We start from the raw sequence: 26,655 nt of genomic DNA, 5'->3' as shown, positions 1-26,655 counted from the left end.
TACGATCTTGATAAACAAGAAAATACCTTTAAAGCATTTTTTTAGGCGCGGAAACCACTTCAAATTACAAAAACATACGGAACTATATTCTCAAAACGTGGAGCACATTTCTTGCCGAGGAAAAATAGCGGAGTGATACTGACCGCGGGTACTACTTTCTCTAGGGCACCATTTGTGTTGCCAGCTGAACCTAAAAGCGTGTTGTATAGTGTTTGAAAGACTAATTATTTATATGCTTTATAGTGACTGTAGGAAAAATATAATGTGTAACACGAGTGAAAAAGGCCTTTGCAGCACTCGAGATCATTCCGCACTCGCCGCCTCTCGTGTGCAGCAAAGTGCCACTTTCACCACTAGTTACACAAATAACTATTGTCTGTTTGTGTAAAAAAATTTTGGTCAACTATCAGAACCGAACTTGGCTAAACAGACTAAAACCCAATTGTCCATGCTTCAAAATAACAAATTAAATATAAAATACATAACAAAATATCTAGTTAATAAAACATTAAAAATATTCATATGTGCTACAAACAAATCAGTTAAACTGTAAACAGATCATAACCATTCACACGTTATCAAACTGTACACAAAGATGTCATTGAGTGAGGATGCTTAAAGCTGTCTTTCAATTTGTATGCGTAGTCACATGCTCAATGCACTATTCATAACTTTAGATTTCATCTCTATCGGGCAGTTGGATGTGTGTGGTGAGAATGATGATTTGCACACAATAATGTGGCTAGACCTACACATCCTGTGGCAGTGTCAGTGTTGTGTTGACTGGCCGTCAGACCGGCTCTGACAAACTTTCACTACAGTTATCACATAACTTGTAGAAGACAGATTCAAAGTCAGGTTGTATTGTGGATTACTTACACATCAATTCTTGATCTAGACACTATATATTTTTAATACCGTTACCATTTAATACAATGTGAAAATCAGTGGTCACAAAAAGACATAATGTGGTAATCATTGTTTTATTTAGGACTCAAATGCGGGTTTTAATACAAGTTTTGAGTAAAAATAATACTTCAAACAAGTAAGAAATATCTAGAGCAATACTAATGCCCTAATACTAAAATTCATGTTTGAAAAATTAATTAATGGAGCAAATTTTAAAATTATGATAAGTTCGTAAGCTGTTTTTACTTTGAAACCACCACATTGGCTACTTTAAGTGCTAATAGTAAACAGCATTAGGCCTATCTGTCAAGTGGACTAACAACTCTACAAAGCCCCAGTCTCAACTGAACTGTTACCATGAAGATCTCATTGCCTGGACCTAAAGGGAACCTTTACTTCTCTGCATTTGCAGGTGAGTTAAGTAGAAGGCTAAAAATTGTTTTCAATATAACCTTTACTAATTTGAGTACCATGCGAAATAACAATGTTGTGACAATTATTTTGAGCCAATTGATAATTAGTGTAATACCACATACTACCATTGACTATATATACCTTGTCTACACATATACCTACAGTGGTGTAGTGAAAAACAATATTTTGAAGAAAAACTTTATTTATGTTCAATCCCATCAATAATAATAGGTAGGTGAATTAGTCGTTTTAAAATTTATATTCAAAGTTTGCTGGTAAAAAACAAGCGATACGTACTATAATGTACTTGACCACCTTTTCCATCATTATTTTTAGAAGATTCATTATTATTATCATCGGTTTTCATATTTCGTCTTAGAGACTATCACAAAATAGTAAATGCGTTTTTTTATTGCATAAAAGCTGAGTTGGAATTAACGTTTTATAATTGCCACCTAGAATAATTATTTTGGTACACTAATACACAGAAAAATGTAGGGTGCATTAGTAGGGTTCTGTACATAATATATTTTGTGTTGTACGTAGGTGCTAATTCGACATTGGTATTTTTACGTCTTTTACTGAAGAATCTAAAGTCTCATTTAGGTAATAACTGTTATGTAATGGTATTTAGGTACGACCTACTGAGCTAATGGTCTTTTAACTAGTAGCTAAACCGCTGGCACCACCTGATATGAATTAATGGGAATGAATTAATAAAGGATCGCATGTTAAACTTAATCACATAGTTTATTTGGAAACAAAATAATCAATTGGTAATTTGATGGGCAATCACAACAAAATAAATAAGAGTAACTTTGACGCAAGGGCCAAAATTTATAAAAAAAGGAAAATTTAAAAGGTTACATATTTGAATATTAATTAGCACACCACCATACTTACAATAGTGTATCTGTACCAACTCCTCAGCCCGAACTGACCGTTCCAATTCCAAGAGCGCTGATGCCAACATTCTTTCAGCGTTAGCAGTCACATCCCAACAATGGTCTTTCTAACTGGCTTGAATTCTTTCACTCCATTAGGCTCTCTTTTTTAAAAATACTAGTGGAGTACCTGTCCTTCGTACGGGGTTGAATATAAGTATAAAATGCTTTTGCAGTTATACTCAAGCTTTGCGTTTGCAATAAGGGAGAACACAGTTTGACAAGATTTGCTTTTAGCGAATTTCCCTATAGGGAATAAGCTATTACCGTAGGTCACATGGTAAGACTTAGTCCCGGGACCGATTTACTTTTTCATTTTGATGTTCCTAGAAGCCAAAAACACCATCCGTTCAAATTCATATATATATATGTGTCCGTCAGCACGATAACTCGAGCAAAAATGATCCGATTTCGATTAAATTTGGTACAAACGTGTAAACCTACGTTTATTCGAACGAGTTCGCGAGCCAGCATGATCGGACCATGGGAAGGGGGTTTATTGGGGGTTTTATGGGGTAAAAATTGGTTTTTCTCATTTTTGACCCTCAAAACATAAAATTTCCCAAATTTCTTCTAGACCATTTTGAAGAGCTTAAAAAAACAAATAATTCTGTGTATTGAAGTGTTTTTGTATGGTTATTGGTTACGGAGAAAATTATAAATTAAAAATTCCCATGTTATTCTTATGGAGAATAAGTAAACTTTTGTAGTTTGCTTGTTTATGCATATATTTGGATCAAACTTGGCCAATCGATTTATTTTATACTAAGCTGTTAATATTTTACTGAAAAAGACACTTTATTACCCTGTAGGCAGCAAACCTAGGTACTCGTTAAACCTAATGTTATTTGAATAGATTTAATTGAAAATTAAATCAGGCAAATGGAAATTCGCTTAGTCTGCAGGTTTGCTGCGGCGGGGGTATTTTAAATTTACAGTATTCTATAGTATTTAGGCCTATATGTGTACATCTACCATAGTCATAATGTTCTACCACTTCACCTAAACAATAGAGAAAAATAAACTTCAACAATTCCCAAAATATCACAAATTATTTATGAAATTAAAAACATAAACATACCTAACTGTAAACAATCCTACTTCGACAGTTCTCATTGCGAATCACAGTTTTTTAGTTCAAATTAGCTGTTTTCATAAAATGCAAAAAAATATAGTGTTGCACCCTGTTGGTAAATCTTATAACTGTTTAATGCTTTTCCATATCATAGAACCAACTTTTTTAGTTGAAACAGCTGACAAAATTCTTTAATTCCCTTTAAATATGAATACTCATAAGGTTAACATGGGGAACTGCAGAGCCAATGGGGTGCAGCCCGAAAGGATTTTTGAGGTAATATGTAATATGCCTAAATGTTAATCGGGAATGTGAGCTATCATTATGCCAAATTTCAGCCCAATCCGTCCAGTACGGTACCTAGTTAATGCGTGATTGAACTTCAAACAAACAAATAAACACACAAACTTTCACGTTCACATTTATAATATTAGTAAGATTAAATTAAAGTTGATTGAAATAAATGGCAAAGTTGATTATACAATACAATATTATTGTAAGATAGGAGCCGTGTTAGAAACCCAATGACAAACAAAAGTGGCTCGGCTATAGAATTAATCCTCAGGACAGAAGTAACAACAACAACCTTCAGTTTTTAAGACATTTTTCCTGTCACATAAAGCCATACATGGAATAAGTGCATTTTAAATGGCAAACCGCCTGGCCTTGAATTTTATCACTACCTATTCGTTAAACTATCTTTAATTCTACCTGAGTTTTTGCTATCTTTGCGGGACTTAAATAGAGTGAGTTATGTTGTGCATTGCTATAAAAGGACTTTTCAATCAACAAGTTGGCGATTTGTATGACCATAATTTTTTCCTACAGTCACCCGACAAAGTTGGCTTCCCTGTACTGTTTATAGTACAGAAAGCTGCTAATTGCTGCATATTTATACTTTGCCGTACGGTTTATACTTTGCCGCACGGTTTATACTTTGCCGCACATCAGGATTCCAACCAAACAACACAAAACAGCGTGGTTTTATTATGCACGTAATCCGTGTACGCTTGGAAATAGGTTGGCAACACTTAAAGATAATAATACTATGAACAGCTGATTGACTATTATAACTACGATTTAACCTGTCATTTCGTGTTTATAGTTTTGGTATTTCTGAACTTTCTGGACTTTTCTTTTAAACGTTTTTAAAACATTCCTACGGTCTTAATAAACAAGAAAATACCTTTAAAGCATTTTTTTTAGGCGCGGAAACCACTTCAAATTACAAAAACATACGGAACTATATTCTCAAAAGACGGAGCACATTTCTTGCCGAGGAAAAATAGCGGAGTGATACGGACCACGGGTACTACTTTCTCCAGGGCACCATTTGTGTAATTGTGTTGCTAGCTGAACCTAAAAACGTGTTGTATAGTGTTTGAAAGACTAATTATTTATGTTTTATAGTGACTGTAGGAAAAATATAATGTGTAACACGAGTGAAAAAGGCATTTGCTGCACTCGAGATCATTCCGCACTCGCCTGCGGCTCGTGCGTAAACATTGCTCTCGTGTGCAGCAAAGTGCCACTTTCACCACTAGTTACACAAATAACTATACCACACCATATTACACATATCAATGCAATGTTGGTTTTTTTTGGTTCCTGGCCGACATTTTTTAGGGACTCACCACAAATTACTGAAATTATGGAGAATCATACATGTTGATTTACACATGCCTATTTTTAACTACACTAGCTAGAAATGTGCAGAAATTTAGAACTAAAATATACCCCCGCCGCAGCAAACCTGCAGACTAAGCGAATTTCCATTTCCCTGAATGGATTTACACTAAAATGTCTCCTTAAAAATATCACATTTATTCCCTATTTAAATAGAATCAGTTTAAAACATGCTTAGGTTTGCTGCAACAGGGAGGGTAAAAGTGTTTTTTTATGTAAAATGTTAATAGTTGGTAAGAAATAAAAACATTTTCCAAATTTGGGCAAAATATGTTTATAAACAAGCAAACTACAACAGTTTACATATTCTCCATAAGAATAACATGGGAATTTTAAATTTACAATTTTTTGGAATTTTCTCCGTAACCATTAGGCGCATTATAACGCTTCAATGTACTAAATAATTTGTTTTTTTAAGCTCTACAAAATAGTTTAGAAAGAAATTGCAAAATGTTATGTTTTTTGGGTCAAAAATGGGAAAAACCCATTTTTACCCCATAAAAGCCCCCATAAACCCCCGTTCCCATTGTCCGATCATGCTGGTTTGCGATCTCGTTCAAATAAACGTAGGTTTACAGGTTTGTACCAAATTTCATCAAAATCGGATCATGTTTGCTCGAGTTATCGCGCTAACGGACACATATATATATATGAATTTGGAAAACAGTATCAATCAACTTAAAACTAAAAAAGATAAATTTCCAATCACTCTCCTTTTATTTTACAATTGAACACTACAATGTACTTGTTGGCATTTTGATTACAAAGACTCTTAAGCTGAGGATTATCAATTGAAAGGTCATCATAGATCACTAATAAACACTTCTAATTTATCTGATTATCAGGATTAGAGAAAATAAACACACTTGGATTTGACTGTACATCTTTTTTTACTGTTGTAAATATTTGTACAGTATAACTCGATCGAAGATACTAGAACCACAGTAAATTTAAGTAGAAGGTTGATTTATAGTATAGTTTAAGGGTGGCTATGATCTGATTGGAAGCCCACGATTGTTAAATTAATTGGGTGTGAGGCCACATCACAGTCTTTTTAAATGAAATAGATAAATACGAGAAAACAATTCATCACTTAGCCATTAACACAAATGAATATAATATTTTTAACAATTGCTAAATGTTAAATTTTTAAGTAGCATTTAGGAAACACACTATCTTTCATCAGACCACTGGTTCATTTAACAATAGCAGGGGAAAAACAACAGGCAATACATCATTATTAAACTATTAATAGTTATATTTAAGAATAATTTAGCGTTACACTTTTTCTTTACACATCTCCGCTTCTGACCTTGTCCACACTGTCCAGTCAACTACTGTATTAATTTTTTACTAGAGTATGCGAGTAATAAATAAATTAAACTATATGCTAGTTAAATTTGTAGCTCACTAATGCTAGTTACTGAATACCCCCGTCGCAGCAAACCTGCATACTAAGCGAATTTCCATTTACCCGGCTTGATTTCTCCTAAAATATTCCCTATAAATTTTCAGATTTATTTCCTGTTTAAATAACATTAATTTTAGTGAGTAGTTAGGTTTGCTGCTACAGAGAAGATGTTGAGGTGTGCTTTTTCAATTGAAATATTGATAGCTTAGTATGAAATATACCAAATTTGATTAAAATATATCCATAAACAAGCAAACTAGAACAGTTTATTTATTCTCCATAAGAATAACATGGGAATTTTAAATTTACGATTTTTTTAATTTTCTCGTAGTCAATGAACATTCAAAAACACTTCAATATACTAAATCATTTGTTTTTTTAAGCTCTTCAAAATGGTCTAGAGAGAAATTTAGAAATTTAAAGTTTTTAGGGTCAAAAATGAGAAAAACCCATTTTTACCCCATAAAACCCCCCATAAACCCCTGATCCCATGGTCCGATTATGCTGGTTTGCGAACTCGTTTGAATAAATGTAGGTTTACACGTTTGTACCAAATTTCATCAAAATCGGATCAATTTTGCTCGAGTTATCGCGCTAACGGACACATATATAAATATATATATATATATGAATTTGAACGGATGGTGTTTTTGGCCTCTGGGACCTCAAAACAAAAAAGTAAATCGGTCCCGGGTCTAGGTCTTACCATGAGACCTACGGTAATAGCTTATTCCCTATATGGGAAATTCGCTAAAAAGCCAACTCCCGTTTAACGAATGAGAATGAACTGACCATCGGGCGATAAAAAAAGGGTGGAAAGGGCTGTCACCACAACATAGTATAGTGTGGGGTGGGACAAATCCCTGACCATTGGGGCAATCGGGCTACTCCCTTTCAATAAAACTGGCAACAATTACTTGAAATGTGTGTTTGGTCCAGACACAAGTGGATTATTGATTTGTTGTCAAATTATGGTACATGTGCCATAAAGTAAAAATAGTGATAAAAAGTTTTAAATATATCAATAATGGTTGGACAACACTTATATAGGTACATGAAAATTTGCCATGAGCTTTTATTTTAATATTATTTTTATAAAACTTCTAACAAATTGGGAACTTCTTTGAATGTTTTGTATAAACTTGCAAGGTAATTAATTGCATCTGAACTTATTATGGGAATGCAACAGTAGTAAGCCACACAAAATGGTCTGACAGAAATTGTTACAGCATTAGCTGGTTATTGAGTATTAGCTGTATAAATTCTGCACTACAGTATTGAATATATAATCAAACCATATTCGTGCTGTCTACTCTAGAAGTTACAATAGACCATAATTTCTTTTGTCCAAAGGGTTACAAACCCAATATTTATAACAAATGCTCACGTGATTAGAACTGTCTTAAATACAGTTCAAGCTTTAGATCCATTACTCTCCTCCATCAATCCACAATACGGAATACGGTATAACTTACATGACTGCTTTTATAAGAGTACGTATGATTTATCTATGGTACAATGAAGTTGCGTGAAGTCCTGAAAAGAATTGGAAATTTCAGCAAATCTGGCATCCACATCGGTTGGCACACACTACAGTTGGTCTTCCCCTACTATACCCAAGCTGCAGGCATCGGACTCATGGTTACTGCTGAATGATGAGGAAGCCTCGTGGGTCGGCTCTCTGACGGCCCTGGGCACGGTGGCAGGGCCCTTCCTGGGCGGCTGGCTCATGGACCACGTGGGCCGCAGACGCAGCATCATACTATCAGTGAGTAACACCTTTGAGTAAGATAAGTAGACATTCTATCCCCAAGTTAAAATTGATGCCAGTTTTAGCGAATTTCCCATATAGGGAATAAGCTATTACCGTAGTACTCATGGTAAGACCTGGACGCGGGACCGATTTTTTTTTTCGTTTTGAGGTCCCTAGTGGCCAAAAACACCATCCGTTCAAATTCATATATATATATATATATTTATATATTTATATATTTATATATATATATATGTGTCCGTTAGCACGATAACTCGAGCAAAAATGATCCGATTTTGATGAAATTTGGTACAAACGTGTAAACCTACGTTTATTCGAACGAGTTCGCAATCCAGCATGATCGGACCATGGGAACGGGGGTTTATGGGGGGTTTTATGGGGTAAAAATAGGTTTTTCCTATTTTTTACCCAAAAAACATAAAATTTAGCAATTTCTTTTCAAACCATTTTGTAGAGCTTAAAAAAACAAATAATTTAGTATATTGAAGCGTTATTATGCGCCTAATGGTTACGGAGAAAATTCCAAAAAATTGTAAATTTAAAATTCCAATGTTATTCTTATGGAGAATAAGTAAACTGTTGTAGTTTGCTTGTTTATGAACATATTTTGATCAAATTTGAAAAATATTTTTATTTCTTACTAACTATTAACATTTTACAAAAAAAGAACAGTTTTACCCTCCCTGATGCAGCAAACCTAAGTACTTGTTAAACTAATTCTATTTAAATAGGGAATAAATGTTATATTTTTAAGTAGACATTTCAGTGTAAATCCAATCAGTCAAATGGAAATTCGCTTAGTCTGCAGGTTTGCTGCGGCGGGGGTATTTTTTTATAAAAATAGTTGTAGTTGAAATAAGCAACCAACAGATTGGGCGAATTAATTGGGTAAACTACTGACTTTTGTTGCATATACAGCAGACTTTTTCACCAATCAAAGTGATAAGACGACTTTTTATGCTACATGGCTATGGCAGCTATTTATGTCACATAAACTATCTCAGTACTAAAATAATAAAGTGAGAAATATACTTTTAGACACTCTAGCAAACTCTGTGACTACATTTAAGTTTTTTTTTTTTTTTTTTTTTTTTTTTTTTTTTTTTTTTTTTATTGGCGGCAGCTAGTCTATAGATGGGATGTCTACACTTCAGTATACGACAGCCAACAGTAAAACTAATAAAAAAACAATTTCAATTTAAATTTTACTATCACCCCAACAATAAAAAAAGTATTTTCTACTGCTTTATGCAATTTTTTAAACTCCAAAAATCCTTTGGCCCTACATCATTTACCATCTCACAGATATTATCTGTACGTATTTTTATTTCTATCATCCTGGATTCCTTTAAATCTCTAAATAATATTGGTGCTCAATAGTTCAAAAGAGTTGATGTTAGAACTAAATCATATTGGAGTTTCAAAGTTAAACACAATTCAACCTATTACCACTTTGTCTCACAAATTACAGAGTTTGACACAGTTTAAGATTTTTGATTTTTGACCTATCTGGATTTTATAATTTAGCATTTTGAATGCAGGACACTGCACAGTGCACAGTACATGTAGTTTAGTTAGCTATGATAGCTATTGTGGAGTTAAGAATAAGTAACAGTATAGTGTTTTGCAGAAGATCATGTTGCGCAGCAAACAAAATTTCAATCTAAAGCCAGCTAGACGATAAATTACCAGATACTGTGTAATACTGTAGAGGTAATTTAGTCAGTTGCATGTTGATTGCAGGTTGTGATCAGCTTGGTGGCATGGCTGGTTCTACTGACAGCAGAATCTCTATGGCAGCTGTACGTAGGCAGGGTCATTGGAGGGATTGGCGGAGGAATCGCTTTCCTGGTGTGTCCTGTGTATGTTGCAGAAATCGCTGAAGTAAGTGATTCTACACTTTTAGAATATTACAAAATTACTGCTCAGAACACAAGATTCTTAAGATATAAAACATGAAAATGTGCCACCAATGAATAAAGCAATTGTTTAACTTTTCAATTAAAGAAATTAGGAGTTATTTGTGATTTCTGGTTCCTATGTTATACAGTTTCTTTCCTTCTAAGTATCTAAACAAAAAATAACAATAAGTTTATCAATTTGAGATAAAAGTTCAATTAAACTTGAATAACTTTCAGCCAGATGTAAGAGGAGCTCTGGGATCGATGTTTGCCTTTTTCCTCGTCGGAGGATATCTCATCGAGTACTCTTTTGGTCCTTACGTCACCTACTCAACCCTCATCTGGTTGAACTGTATTCCTGCGATTCTCTTCTTCCTTCTGTTCAGCTTGACTCCTGAATCTCCTTACTACTTTCTACGAAAAAATGACTATGCCAGTGCCTCGGACAGTCTAACTTGGCTGAGATCTGGCAGAAAAGAAGAGGAAGTGCAGAAAGAAATAAATGAAATCCAGGTGAAAAACCTATCTTAAATTTACAGCTAATTGGTAAACCTTAATGAATGCGAATGGCAGTGGAGTCCCTTGATGGATTTCAAAACTGCATTGAATTTTCTAAACATTAAATTTTCTTACACAGAGCTTGATTAGAAATGAAATTAAACTCCAGGACTGTCATACTATGTCGACTATGTTGAATATATGTAATTAATAGGTAATAGATAAGAAATAAGGATTCAACAATTAAAATTTTGTTTTATTTCAGAAATAGATTGAAGACCAAACATCAAATTTTTGCAAAACCATTTGAACAAGTTTTGCAACAACTAGAATCAAAAAGAATTTCAATCAATAATTTTATATAGTAATTAAAATACCAATTTATATTTTTATTGATTTGTTATTTAGAACTTAACTCTAATATATACAGGGCCGCATTTAGCCAAACGGCGCCCCTAGGCCCAGAAAACAGTTACGCCCTCCCGGCCGTAATATTGGTCAGGAAACGTAAATAATGTCACAATCATTGTCATTGAGTAGCATAGGAGTGAAAATTTAAAAACGTACGTTTTCAGGAAAAGCACTTTGCAAATTTTTTTCCCCTTTTTTCAAAACTTTTATTATTTTTTTTATTTCATTAACATTTGAAGTTTTATAAAATGTCCATGGTAACGCAATATCTTTGGTAGTTTCTTTTTAAAAGAGCATCTTTAGTGGAAAAACACAAAATCCTGTCACGACCATAACGGACGTTTAAATGAATATTAAAAATAGTTAGTATTATTTTTATAGATATGTTTTGCTATAAACTAATTTACTTTTATGACCACTATACAATAAAAAGGTCACTGAGCTTTTGGTATATTTAGTCTTTCTAGAAAAAAATAAAAAAAACTCAAAAAATTGAAAAAAAGCCAATAAAATCTTTTTAAGTTTGTATAACTCCGAAAAAAACTTACCTGAGACCCGAAAAATCATTATGTTTGTATAGAGGTGTGCTTCTTTTGTGTATAAAACATTGAAATATGACGATATTTTAATTTTTGAAATTTTTATGATAGAAATCATAAACGTGATGGTCAGGGACAAGCGGTACGGTCGTGAATTGTCTGGAATAATCTAAATCTTTCTAAACAATCCTTCAATTATCCTGTTAGTTATAATAAAAATATGTGTTTCAATTGCACTAAACTGTTCAATTTACAATTATATTAAAGTTCTTGTCACGACCAAACACACTATAATCCATAAGGCTGGATTGGTCGTGAAAAAACCCGCGATGGTCGTGAAACTTTGGTCGTGAAATTACGTGTTATTTGGCTCTGTTCTGGTGGTAGCCCTGCACCTCATGTTCGAGGATACAAAGTGGACTTCTAGGTTAATCTAGCAATTGAAATAACTTATAAACAAAAATTAACACCATGTCTACTTCATCGAATGACTACGTACGGTCATGGACACACCAAAATTACAAAAAACACAATCTTTCCTTTATTAATCTTGTAATTCCTCCTTTCATCTCGAAACGACCGGCACTACAATCCTGACGTACACCCCGAACTAGTCTCTAAAACCAACTGACTCCATCGACGCCAGGCTTGCCACTGTCGTGCTCCAAAGTTGAAAATTTTTCCCAAATGGTCGTGACGCCAAATCGAGGGACAGACTTATTTTGTCATGGTAGTCAGTTTGTGATGACAATAAAATTATAATATGCTCCTTTTTTGTAAGTTTAATAACCATTGATGACATAAAAATATGGCTTTATATATTTCGGCATGAATAATTAGTCTAAAAACAGCGTGAAAGTTGGAAAATGTACCCTAGGGACACGTCATGGTCGTGAATTTCGAGACTTTAAAAATACGAAAAAAATACCTAGAACCTATTTAAAACCAAATAAATGTGTGTAACATGTTGCCCCCGTCCCAAAAAATATTAAAACACATAATAATAAACTACAAATCCAGTATCTACGAAGTAAAAGGCCAGGGACATGAAAACGTACGTTTTTAAATTTTCACTCATATACAAGGATAATCCGTTGATACTTTCAATAAATCAACTCCTTTAAAATGTATATATGCCCCTATAATACTATACCTCTAATGAGATTAACTGAACAATGATAAATACCTTCCCTCAGAAGATCCCAATCTTGTAAAATGTAGGAGTGGAACATTTACAATACCGTACCATATTGTATTGTAAAAAATATAGGCCTATATGTACCGGTATCCACCAGTTTTAAGTAATAATAATTGTTATGGTCAAAATTTTATTTGTATGGTGTGAAATAACTTGAAAAGTTTGAGTTTTTAGTATTTTTATTTAACATAAACAACACAAAATACGTTTATGATGAACAACATTCAAAATCAGAAATAATTCCATCACGATACATAATACCGGTGTGCAAATATAATTGATGAAAAAATTACACCCATTTCATTATCTCTAAGTGAAATATCGGCATAATTCGACATTTTTTACTAACTAAGCATAAACGGAACAACACAACAGGTTAAGTAAACAGGAGAGAATAACATAGCTGACTTTTGGCAGTCGCTGCAGGGATGTCGTTGGGACAACAGCAAAACGAAATATCACACGAGTAAAAGCAGGTTATTCCCAACACGGCAGTACCAAACAAGGCAACCCTTATTTCTTCTTCATCTATTTGCTTACTAAATGCGGCAAATTCAAACTACACTCGGTCTCGGACAGGCCCGCGCGTCAGTGGGCTGGTAGCAGGGCTACCGGTCTGACGCGTGGATGCGTTCGTGGGATTCATTTAAGAAGTTGAATATTTTGCGCCCCCTAAAATTTGGCGCCCTAGGCCTGGGCCTAGTGGGCCTAATGGGAAATGCGGTACTGAATATATAATTGTATCATAACAAAGTAGGTGAAAAAATTCAGGACTAAATGAAGTGTACAAGTTAACAGAATAAAGGGCTTTCTTTGTTCTGTTAGTAGTGGTACAGTTCTGTAAACACAACTAGGTGGAAAACTAGTAGACCATCGTAAGGACTTGTTAAAGGTTGCTAGGCTTATCATCAGGATGCACGTGGAACCGCATGTGTCTGTTCTGTACCTTGTGGCATGGTTGCTGGACAACAGATCTCTGGTGTCAACTCTGTTCTGTTCTAGATAGAATATCTCCATTAATGCTTGGTTATGTCCAGACAGAGGTGCGCAGATCTATGAAAGAGAAGGCTTATCTGTCAGACCTGGTGGCTACTAGAGGCAACCGCATGGGTCTGTTGCTAGCTTGTGGCATGGTTGCTGGACAACAGATCTCTGGTATCAACGCTGTCCTGTTCTAGCTAGAATATCTCCATTAATGCTTGGTTATGTCCAGACAGAGGTGCGCAGATCTATGGAAGAGAAGGCTCATCTGTCAGACCTGGTGGCTACTAGAGGCAACCGCATGGGTCTGTTGTTAGCTTGTGGCATGGTTGCTGGACAACAGATCTCTGGTGTCAACGCTGTGCTGTTCTATGGTCAGAGTATCTTCATCATGGCTGGCACCTCTTTCTCCTCTAGTGTCTCTACTCTTATCCTTGGCATCATGCTGTTTGTTGCTGGAGGTTTTGCCATACCATTCTCTCGTTATTTTGGAATGAAAAAAATGTTTATCTTTTCTGCTGTTGGGATGGCAATTTTCCAGGTACGGTTATAACATTACATTTTGATTTTTTAAGAGTAGGGTACACTGTTAAATTCCATTTTGATTGGTTCAAAGTGGTTGTAGGTAATCTTTTGCATTATAAGCACATAAAACAATTGATTTAAAACATAATTACTATAAATCTAGAAACTTGCAGGGTTTTTATGAATTTTCCTTTCCTACAAGAAGTTTTTTACATTTACTGATAATTAAATGGCATAAAAGAGAAGGCTATGTGTTATTTAATTTAATGCCATGCTTTTATATTTCAGGCAATACTGGGAGTATACTTCTACTTGATGAGTTCAGGCCACGATATGTCGGCTTACGGATATGTACCAGTTACCAGTTTGGTGCTTTTTATTTTTTGCTACACAATGGGTAAGTTATACACACCTTTTATACCAAAAATATTTATTTTATAATACATCTACAAAATTTAGGTCACAAAGTGGTTTTGTTTTAGAATTTGAATCTGTATTCAATTACTTAACAATTATTTGATGAATAATGATCCGAATAATTGCCTATATGATAGGGTTCGGCCCACTGCCCTGGGCGGTGATGGCGGAAGTGTTTCCCTCCAATGTGAAGGCTCTCGCGGCTGCGATAACGGCCTCCTTCTGTTGGCTGCTTGGCTTTGTCATCACCAAGTTCTTCAACAGTGTCTCTGACCATCTGGGTGCACACTTCGCATTCTTCATCTTCTCAGCCTGCTGTGTGGCAGCACTGCTGTTCACAATCTTCGTCCTACCAGACACTCGAGGTCTTACACTCCAGGAGATCTTGGATCTGCTCAACAAAACACCCTTGGTCAGCTCACAACATAAACATGCCGAGGACCAAGCAGAAACTGTCTCTTGAATAAATTATATACTAATTAAAAGTTTAGATTATTGCTTAGTACATTTTCCCTACAACTACACTGTAAACTGCTTTTAACAGCAAAATAGCTTATTTCCGCACCCTTTCTGTTTAACACTTTCTTTTTATTTCATCACAATCCAGATTTTTCAACCTTAAAACACAAAACACCAAGGTGATGAATGGCCGAAAACAAGTTTACAACACTGTTAATAGGGCTATACTGTTTTGAAAAGGCTATAGCTTTAGGTAAACTTATCTACTGTTCTTGTTGCTGGATTTGTGGAGTAATATGTCAACTATTAACTGTTTTTATGGAAGTAGTTATAGCTACAATGTTGTTGTTATTGTGGTTATTTAGTTGTGGTATAACTAAATAATTTATGGCTTAGGCCAAGAATGTTTCATTAAAGCCATTAGCATTCATTGACGGAGTGAGCTGGTCTAGTGACCAGGGTTCAAATCCCGCCAAATCACCAATGGATTTTATCATGCTGCAACCCCTAGGTCTAGTCTGGAGTAATGGAGTAGTATGAAAAGCAATCCCGGGCTAGAACCTATAGTACCACGAAAAAATAATTGCAGATGAATACAAGCAACAATATTTACACTTAACTATGAACTGTTTTCTTCTTGGTGTGCAAGTAGGCCTAATTAAGTTGAAAACTATCATGAATTGCATTAACCTATTTTGTTTTATCTAACTGTGTATTATTGCGCCATTTAATGAGTGCAAATCTTGCGTAAAGTTTATTTGCCGAAGTTAATAACCAATTGTTGCATGTCTCGCAGATGTGAGCAAGTGTTTTTCTTGAGAGCAGCTAATTGACACATTGTGAACTATTTATAAAAATTAAAATAAACAATTTAAATGTAGTACCTGAATTTTTCAAAAGGCATCCAACCAAAACCTCTAATGACTCATTAAGTTTCAGTATAATGAGGGTCTAATAGTTCTGCATTCTTTGGTGGGTCTTGTGCCAGCTAGTTGAGAATTATAAATGGATGTCTCAATCAGAAAATAAATAGATAAAAAGCGAAAAACCACAATTTTAAATCAAAACCGCAGAAATACCCAAATGCAAATTGGTCAATAAGTATTTAGAAATAATTCAATTAATTACCTATATATTTGAGCCCTCTCATTTAGGTGCTAAAATTGAAGTAACTACCTATATATTTTTTGTTTGAACATTTCCATTAGGAATTAAAATTAAAAACCCTAGTTTTAAAAACATTCAATTGTGTTTAAACTAACACTAAACACTTTACGTTGTTTTCTTAATCCGTTTAATTAATTATTTAATACTCACAATTATACATAATTTATTCAATTTTACAAGAATTTGCTTTCACCAGTTGAAAATCTTGTGTCAAGAAGCTGGGCTTTTTTAAATATAGCCTTCTTCTGCGCCTCATCAAATCTGTGAACTTGCAGGTCTATGTTGCGATCAAATGGACGCCTTTCCTTTTTCTTTCCATCTTTTTCTTCCTTCTGGAACAAACAACATATTTATATATTCATATTTATATATATTTAGAGTTTAGTTGGAGAAATATGTGGTGGAGAACATTTTAAAACATACTGTGGTTTTTTATGAAAGAGCTTTTGTCCAACTGACTGTTGACAAACTTGATACATACCGGTAGTCCTCACCATTCTGTATATTTATAGCACTTGTAAAACATAAAATAATAAGTTAGTTAACACTGCAGATTCATAGGCACCAGTGTAGTATAAATGCAATTTTTATAACGGAGGACATGGCAGTTGCCTTTGCCTCGGTTCAAAGAACATTTTTTTACTCTTGAAGAATGAATTTTCTTTTAGGAAGTTTGATTTTTAAACTGAGCTTTTATTCTCATAACCAAAAGTGTCTGCTAAGATTCGATCAAGATCAAATTGATAATATAGCCGCGATCGCAGGAGACTGGGATGAAGTCTCCGCACCACGAATACATTTGCAATTCCTCCAAGACCGTGAAATAATTCCAATGTCCACTATTTCACAGCGACTGCAGGGGATGCTTGCAATTTCGCTTATTTATCTTTTTTACGTGTTAACGATTTTGACGCAATTACAGTGTTCTTTAAAACCATACCTTACTAATATTATAAATGTGAAAGTTTGAGTGTTTGTTTGTTTGTATGTTTGTTTGTATGTTTGTTTGAAGTTCAATCACGCATTAACTACTGGTCGTATTGAGCTGAAATTTGTTATGATGATAGCTTACGTTTCCGATTAACATATAGACATACTATGTATGGTAGAACATAAATTAAAAGAACCTAATTTTGTCAAACCGCATCCTTCCCCATTGCACACACAAAGCACGAGTATAACTGCAATAAGCATTTTATACTGCTTATAAGCCAACCCCGTACGAAGGAAGGGTACTCTGCTAGTTGAAAATAAAATAAAATAATTTATTGGCTAGTCTCCTAGCCTTCTATAGCTATTCATCAATCAGATAGTTGTAAACAAAGGGTCAAGTTCATCGAGTTGAATCAATTCCACATGTAATCCTACAACCCCAACCTCCAGCACTGAAGATTATGTAGAGGGGCCTCCCTGGTTTGAGCCGCTTGGCCTCATAGATTCTAAATACGACCCTGCATACACTTGTACAAATAATACCATATCAGTGTATGTGTGGTATTAATCAGTAACACCAATCAACTTTGTAATCATTAGTACATTATCAAATAAATTTTAACTAACCTTTTTCTTCTTTTTCAACTTCTTCTGATGAAGTTCTAGAAGACTTTTCTCCCTATCTTCTTCTTTACTAAGTTTTGATATTTTTTCCATTGTTTCATTTCGCTCTCTGACGAATGCAGTCCTCATGATCTCTTCAGTGTTAACTGGCTCTGCCTCTCCTTTCTGCAATAAAGCAATAATTGACACGTCTAAATTACCAACATAGTACTTTAATTTTCAAGTTTTTAGCTGTGTTTCTATCTAGCCTACTTCCTTTCTGAAGGGTAAACAATTAGTATTATTTAAAGGTTCTTCCAAAGGAAGAGATAGCAGATAACATACTAATAATAACTCCGATGACGTACAATATGGGAAATATTTTATTCATTGAATGATCAACCATATTTGGTAACTAACACAATTAATATCATTATTGTTTTTACACTTATTACTCTCTAAACGATGCTAAATGCTCAAAATATGTATAATTTTGCTCAATTTATCGCAAATAGTAGATGAATTAGCTTAAGCCTTGAAAGTAACGGGTTTCACCTAGTATTTAATAAAAACCTATTTTTAAAATGTTCTAATTTGAATTCTGCAAAACTCAGTAATTTATTTGTAGATGTACAGATTTACTTTAAGAGTTTAACTTACAGTCTAATAGGAATACTCTCCGTAAAATAACATTGTTTAGTTGTCTAAAACAAATTTGGAAATTAAAAATTGAGGGAATTTACTGAATTGCAGGTTGAAAATAAAGGCCTCTTATTTGAATGTTAAGCTTCCCAGTAGACAGTACTCCAGATTGACAATATCATACTATTAATTTTACTCTACTATTAAATTTAACTGTGATTATTCATAATAAACTAAATGCATCAAAGTTTTTTTGGAATAACTATTTACCTACCAAAGCCATTTCTTCCTTGCGCTTCTTCTCAGCAGGAGTGTCAGTCCAAGCAGATCTGTTGCTCATGTCAGGCCCTTCCTTCATACGGAACTGGCGAGGACCTAAGCCAAGATTGGAAGCCTTTTCTGGAGGCAATTCAAGCATCCACTCTTCTCTTTTGTTTACGTCTTTAGATGATCCACTTTTCTATGACAACAAACAAGGATAAAGTAAGCATTTAGGTTATACAGTATAAAAGAGTTTATAAAAAACATGTTTCCTTTGGTGCAATAATTTGGCGTGGTTAGGCCTATAAACAGTAATTTGCAACTGATTTGACTAAAATGTAGAATATAAAAAACTAACACTAGTATAACACAAACTAACACGCTAAACTCATAACACAATTATTTATTGATATGGATGGATACAAATACCCCAGATATTGCAATTTTAAAGCAACCCATAAACTTTGATGGGTGTATAAAAACTGAGGATCCATGATTCATAATGAAAATAAGCAATCAAAGAACAATTTGTCTAAGTGAGTTTAGCATGAGAGGAAAACTAATTAAAACAGTCAACAATGTAAAATATTGTACACCATACTGTGTTATTAGTACTGCAGGATAGTACTTTTAAATAGTACTACAATATACTAACCGTATGAACTAAGAAGGTTATTTGCTTACTTCAGCCATAAAGGTCTAACATAGTGTAGTTAGGATAGCTTGAAATAGCACAGTTATAGTTAAAATTGACATTATAAAATGTAAAATACCCCCGCCGCAGCAAACCTGCCGACTAAGCGAATTTCCATTTGTCTATATTGATTTTCAGTTAAATATATTTTAATAACATTAGGTTTAACGAGTACCTAGGTTTGCTGCTACAAGGAAACTAATAAAGTGTGTTTTTGAGTAAAATATTGATAGCTTAGTACAAAATAAATAAATTTGCCAAGTTTGATCAAAATATATCCATAAACAAGCAAACTACAACATTTGACAATATTCTCCATAAGAATAACATGGGAATTTTAAATTCCACAATTTTTTTAATTTTCTCCGTTACTAACAATAAAAAAAAATACTTTTATATACTAAATTATTTGTTTTTTTAAGCTCTTTAAAAATGTCTAAAGAGAAATCCGGAAATTTTGTGTTTTGAGGGTCAAAAGTGAGAAAAACCAATTTTTACCCCATAAAACCCCCCGTAAAGCCCCGTTCCCATGGTCCGATCGTGCTGGTTCGCGAACTCATTCAAGTTTATCCCGCTTTACACCTTTAAACCAAATTTCATCAAAATCGCACAAAAATTACTCAAGTTATCGCGTTCACGGACGTATATATATATACATATATATATATACTAGCTGTAACCCGCGGGCTTTGCCCCGTTTAACTTCTTAATTTTCAAGATTATCTCGTTCGCATGGCTCAATCACGTCCTGGTTGAAGTTTGTTCGCTACGCTCACTCACCTTTGGGTTGAAGTTTGTTCGCTACGCTCACTCACCTTTGGGTTGGAGCTCGTTCGCTACGATCACTCACCGTTAGGTTGGAGCTCGTTCGCTGCGCTCACTTGCCTTCAGGTTAGCTCGTTCGCTACGCTAACTCGCCTCCAGGTTGAAGTTCGTTCGCTACGCTCACTCACCTTTTGGTTGCAAATTAGCTGTTGTCATAAATGTAAAAGAAATAATAGTGCTGCACCCTGTTGGTAATCCTTGTAACTTTAATGCTATTGAACATCACAGAACAGAACCAACTTGTTTAATTGAAACAGCTGTTAAGATTCAATAATTCCATTTCTCATAAGGTTAACATGGGAAACTCCAGAGCCACTGGGGCGGAGCCCGAAAGGATTTTTGAAATAAGAATATGCCTATATGTTAATCGGGAATGTGAGCTATCATCATGCCAAATTTCAGCCCAATCCGACCAGTATTTTTCGCGTTCACTTGTCACAAACATACATCCATACATCTAAACTTTCTCATTTATAATATTAGTAGGATATTACTAAGCAAATCAAAATACCACAGTACCCTAAAAACATTTTATTTTATATTACTTACATGTTTCGGACATTAATGCCATGATCACAGTATAGTATATAACCTATTAGTTTCTTTTATTTACAAACATTGAATGTTTGTAAGCTACTTCCCTATAGGGAAATTCGCTAAAAAGAGGGCATGACTAAATAAACCTTAATTACCTCCTCTTCCAGTTTTCTTTTAATATCCATAGCTCGCAGTTCTAATTGATATTGTGTCATATTCATTTTTCCAACAGGAAGAGGACCAAAAGTGTCTTCATTGTCGGATTCTTCCTGTTCCATTTTTTCTAAATCATCGGAAGTTATACCTGACGGCAGCATAGGCCCTTGGACAGTAGTTTTCTTCAAATTTGGTGGGAGTGCAGGTCCATAGGATTCCTCTTCCACTTTTGGGGGCAAGACTGGGCCAAAAGTTTCTAAATTGTCATGCGAGTCACTTGAATGAGGAGATAAATTCATTTCGGAGACAGAATGATTTTGTAATTGTTCTAAAGATTCTGGTTCTTCAACATTCTTTGTTTCAGGGTTAGGAGGAATGGCTGGTTTCACTGAAGACGAAGTGTCACTCACGTTGGTTTGAGTTAATTTGTTGGGCTGACTACCAACAGACCCTGTATCTGAGTCTTCATCAATATCAGTATTGTCGATCTTCAAGTGAGGGGGCAATGCAGGGCCAATGTTTGTTTTACTTGATATTGGATCCAATGAACTTGGCTCTTTTTCTTCTTTAGCTTTTTCAGATAAATTTGGTGGAAGAGCAGGTCCTATTTCTGAATGGCTTTGACCATCAAGTCGTTTTGATTCCATCTTCTGATCGAAGTTTTTCAGTATAGAGGACAATTTTTTTAAACTAGAACCACTAGTCTTTGAACTAGAATTATCCTTCTCACGATTATGTGAACGAGAATGTTTTCGTTCGTGCTGGGATGGTGATTGTTTTTTTCTGGAATCATGTTTATAAGAAATGTTAGATTTTGAATTTGATCTTATATCATCGTACTTGTTTCTTGATTCTTTTCGTTGTGATGAATAGTCTTTTTGAAAATGACTCCTATGTGGCGATCTTTCTCTATGTCTCTTACTGTTATTCCTATCATAGTTAAAATCTTTAGACCTAGAAGAGCTTGAAGATTGTGAATTTGAATGAGAGTCTTTAAATCGTTCTGGTTTGAATCGGTCGTGTCTGACATTAGAATCTTCTTCACTCTCGGAACTGCTGTCTTTTCCACGCCCCATTAAGGTGCTGTAGGATGAAATTTAGCTGTAAAAAGAAGGAATGTATAGTGTTCATGCATTGTTTAGTGTTCATAAAGTCACTAGACAAATTAACTTATTAACTTAGATGTAACTTAATAGCCTACATAACTACTTAACCCTGACTTTCGTAGGCCTACCGTAGCTAGCCTGTGATTGAAGTATTAGGGATCCCTGGTGTACAATTAATAACTAAATAACTTAATAACTTAAGATGTGGAATCAACTCTAGGTGAATTTAACCTGAATATGAATAAATGATGAGTACCTATTGAATGGAGTGAGATGACCTGTGTAAAGATTCAAAAGATTCAAAAGCTTTATTTGCCGTTCAATACAAAATGTACAATAGGCATTGTCTCATACATTAAATAACTTAACTGCTAAAATAAATAAATAAAATCAATTCCAAATAATAAATTACAAAATGCAAACTCACACAGCAAACCATGCATAAAAAACAAAACAGCAAGCCAAGCAAAACAAAATAGCAAACTTACATACCAGTTACAGGCAAAACCATCCAGGTGAAATGGGCTTAGCCCTTATAGCCTCAAAGAAATCCTCAGTTTTGTAAAGAGGATTTAATACTAACCATTTTCTTGTGACCATACAAAATTTAGAGGTACACAAAGACCGTACTTCAATAGGCAGGCTGTTAAAAAATGTTATGCCTGAAACAGGAAAACATTTCTGAGTCAAAGTTAGCCTATGACTAGTCAAATGTATGCTATTGGAACTTCTTGTATCATGTGAGTGTACCTCCTTGTTTAAAACAAAGCTAGACTCCTCAGACTTGATGGCAATTAAACATTGATAAATATATACATTAATGACTGTCATAATCTGCAACTGTACAAACAATGGCTTGCAATGTGCAAGATAGTGTGCCCCACATATAACTCGCACTGCCTTTTTCTGCCATATCAGGATTCTCCGAACATGAGGGGAGTGACCCCAGAGCCTTGTCCCATACAAAATGTGGGACTGGAAAAAGGAGAAAAAAGCGAGTCTCACAAAATTAAGGGGAACTTCACACATGAGCCTCCTAAGCAGATGAGTGACTCTACTAAGTTTAACGCAAAGGGCATCGATGTGATCACTCCACCCAAGTTCAGAGTCCAAAGTGAAACCCAACAACTTTACTGTGTTACCCTCAAGTACTTTCTTGCTTAGGCTAAACAATATGCCTTGTGTTTTTCCCTCATTAAGTGCCAGCTTATTACCAGAAAACCAATCTGAGGCTGCATTAAACAACACATCAACATTATTACATGCAATATAAGGATCAGTATGGTTCATAAACAAAGTAGTGTCATCCGCGTACAACAACATGTCATGAGAAACACAATGATACAGATCATTCATGGCAACAATGAAAAGGAAGGGCCCTAACACTGAGCCCTGCGGGACTCCACATCTGACCACAATGGCACTCGAGTTGCTACCATTCCAACTTACAATCTGAGACCTATTGTCTAGATAAGACTGCACCACCTTGAGGGCACTCCCCCCAATGCCATACTTCTTAAATTTCTCAATTAAGTTATCATGAGGAACAGAGTCAAACGCACGAGATAAATCGCACAAAAGAACAGCAGTTGACGACTTGCTCTCAAAAGCTTCCAAAATTACTTGAAGGAGAGAATCTACAGCCGTAACTGTAGACCTTCCCCTCCGAAAACCATGTTGAATAGGGGCAAGGAGGTTATTCCCCTCAAAGTGGTCGCAGAGCTGATTCAACATGATCACCTCAAATACTTTACCAAACACCGGTATTAAAGACACCGGTCTAAAACTCTCCATTACATCCCTAGGGCCCTTCTTGTATACTGGCACTGTTCTAGATACTTTCAGTACATCAGGAAAAACACCCTGCAGAAGGCAGGAGCTAAACAGATGGGCCAAGATTGGAGCAATCAAAATGACAATCCTTTTCATAAAATTAGCCGACATATCATAAATATCCTTACTATTAGAGGATTTAAAGCTATTTACAGTATTTACAATATCTAAGGCATTCACCATTCTCCACTGGAAATTTACATGGGCCAATGGAATGCTATCTATGTAATTATACTCATTTACAGGAATCCCGCTCACAATATCAGCCACTGAGTCTACAAAAAAGTGGTTGAATTCCTCAGCAGAAGCAAACTTGCCATCAACACCCAAGGAACCAGCTCCGTTTGTTTGGCTTTGTTTGACCGTGTAGCTTTGTTTGGCTACTGACCTAAGACCAACTGATATGGCTTTAGCCAGCCAATACCATTTATTAACAGGCCAAATATCATAGACAGCTAGGTTCACTAATTAACCATCAAAAGCCACTGACTATCTTCAGGATCCAACCTTTTGAGCACTAGGTGTAGCCACTCAGCTACCCACATATTTTTATCAAAACAATTTAATTTAACAGGGGGTTTGGAGTCTGGAAAAGCTTATATATAATGCTTCTTCTGAGGATACTCAGTTCAAGGACTCAGAAAGCCTTCAGTAATGGAGCAATAAATATATACAATAAGTTGCCAAACTCCATCCTGCACCTTGAAAAAAGGAAACTCCTTAAGATGGTTACAGCGTATCTCAAGGACAAAGCCTACTACTCGCTGAAGGAGTACTTTGAAGACCCTCTATTAGGCCTAGGCTGAAGTATGCCTGTCCACAGCCTTAGTTTTAATTGTATATATGTGTAAATAAGTGATTTTATATTTTTAATGACGCCATCAATCCCCCATGGGGTAAAAGATGAAGAATCGGTAATAAGGTAATAAGGTAATAATAAGTTAATTGCCAGAGTGTTTAGCCAACCGGGAAACAGGAACAACTGGGAATTGCACATGAGTCTTGATGTCCGGAGGAACTACATTAACTACCAGCTGAAAATGAATCTGATAACTAATCTAACCTAACCAAACATGCTGTATGCTAAACTAAAGTGTAGCCTGGATTAATTATTTTTTATTTTATTAGCAATCAGCAACTGCCATTTTTTACTTACTTCTCTACCTAACTTAGGCCTAGGCTATTTTTTTCTCGTTGGAGGGAGATCAAGCAAAGGTACGTAGCTGCCTCACTTCAAGATAGCCTAGGCTATTTGGTAAGTTAAATATCCTTGGATTAGGGGCTCCACCAAAAAATCCTAGAACCATTTCTGGTTTCTTCATAGGCTACTTCATAATAAGGCTGCACTTTACTTTACGTCCTACACTCATTCGAATGAAAATATTGATTATTCGATTGTTTCATTTGAAATATCATTCGGTTAGTTAGGTTAGGTTAACCTTACCTAACTTACCAAACGATATACCTAAGTTAACTTATCGAATACCGGTAATCAATAGGATCGATCGATATTTTCATTCGAATGAGTGTAGGACGTAATGTAAAGTGCAGCCCATAATAAATGTCCTGAAAAAGGTCTAGATAAGTTTAGGTAGCCTAACGTTACAGGTAAAAAATTGTTTTTAAAACCACAGTTACATTAAGTGTCCATCCTTAGGCCTTGATTAGTTTATGGTAAAATGTAACTAGGGTACAAGCCAATTAGCCTACTTTCGTAATCACAGCGAATAAAACAACAATCTGAACCCACTTTAAAGATATTTCGTTTAATTGAGTGAATTGTTGTTATAGTATATAAGGCGGTCCATTGTTTAAAACTGTATGGTACACTGTGACTGTCGGTAGGTGTCATTAATATTAAGTTTTCCTGTAAATCACATCCCTTATAAGAAATCACATAAATGTCCACTTACTTGAAGCTTACAAAGGAAGCTACATTAACTTCAAATTGACATTTTATCTACCTAAGATTTGTTTTCCATAATAATTCCATAGAAACTAGAAACAAACAGGCAGCAGGCATTAGACTTAGACAGAGATCAGCAGAACGCAGCCAGCCAGCTGAGCGAAATCGAAAAGAAAAAGAAAACTCTGTACCACCTACTTACTTTTTCCTACTTCAAGAGGACTGAATTTTAGTCATGTAGCTTAAGTGACATCAAGCTTACTAATAAGTATTACGATAGATTAAGTATTTTCCTCTCTAGTCGCTTAGTCCAGTCAATAAACCAAAGATTACTTTAATCGTGAAAAGCTGGATTTTTACATAGATCCACATAAATTGTGTATTAAATGTGTATGTATATTAAAAAAAATCCCTGCTTCTTAAGGCCAAGTCACACCGAGCTCGCTCCCGCTTTGAAAAATCGCTCACCATGTTATCAAATGTGCCAAGTCACACCACACTACCGGACGCCCGCGGGCGTGCGGTAGTGTCCGCCACGGCACCACGTCCACCTGCTCAGCGATTTTTTTTAGACTACCGCGGCGGGAGTTTTGTCTGGCGCAAAGGACATCTCGAATGGCCGAGCTATTTTAAGTTTAAAAGTAATAACAGTTTAAAGTAAATTTAGGATGTTTCTTTTGTTTGATGATGTATGTTGTTTTGTATTATCTTCGTAGTATGTTAATCAGCAGAAAAAATAATATTTGTTTACCATGCAAAAATAATGTTTTCAGTAAAAACTTATTGTTGCCTATCAAATTTTTCATTTTGTCGACGTAAACAAACATTATTTTATTGTTTCATCAACGGT

General features: G+C 35.0%; 2 protein-coding genes across 2 annotated transcripts; one reads left to right on the top strand and one right to left on the bottom strand.

Moving 5' to 3' along the window:
- The first annotated feature begins 761 nt into the window (after positions 1-761).
- Positions 762-15,168, top strand: LOC128988799 (facilitated trehalose transporter Tret1-like). Its single transcript, XM_054410458.1, has 7 exons — positions 762-1,321; positions 7,999-8,207; positions 9,957-10,097; positions 10,352-10,627; positions 13,974-14,282; positions 14,555-14,663; positions 14,821-15,168. Exons 1-7 carry the CDS (start codon positions 1,267-1,269, stop codon positions 15,144-15,146), a joined length of 1,425 nt encoding a protein of 474 aa, XP_054266433.1. The 5' UTR covers positions 762-1,266; the 3' UTR covers positions 15,147-15,168.
- On the bottom strand, positions 14,955-25,891 carry LOC128988795 (GPALPP motifs-containing protein 1-like). The gene is made up of 7 exons (XM_054410445.1): positions 25,813-25,891; positions 22,559-22,728; positions 20,960-22,061; positions 18,762-18,947; positions 17,870-18,031; positions 16,460-16,641; positions 14,955-15,074 (listed from the first exon to the last, which is right to left on the bottom strand). The coding sequence occupies exons 3-6, from the start codon at positions 22,034-22,036 to the stop codon at positions 16,483-16,485; spliced, it is 1,584 nt and encodes a 527-aa protein (XP_054266420.1). The 5' UTR covers positions 22,037-22,061; positions 22,559-22,728; positions 25,813-25,891; the 3' UTR covers positions 14,955-15,074; positions 16,460-16,482.
- Positions 25,892-26,655: the final 764 nt, after the last annotated feature.

The sequence above is a fragment of the Macrosteles quadrilineatus genome, unplaced genomic scaffold (assembly GCF_028750875.1).
Source record: "Macrosteles quadrilineatus isolate MER2022 unplaced genomic scaffold, UCM_ALF_1.0 Scaffold_1__1_contigs__length_201487025, whole genome shotgun sequence".
Lineage (NCBI taxonomy): Eukaryota > Metazoa > Arthropoda > Insecta > Hemiptera > Cicadellidae > Macrosteles > Macrosteles quadrilineatus.
This window is presented reverse-complemented; position numbering and strand designations above follow the sequence as displayed.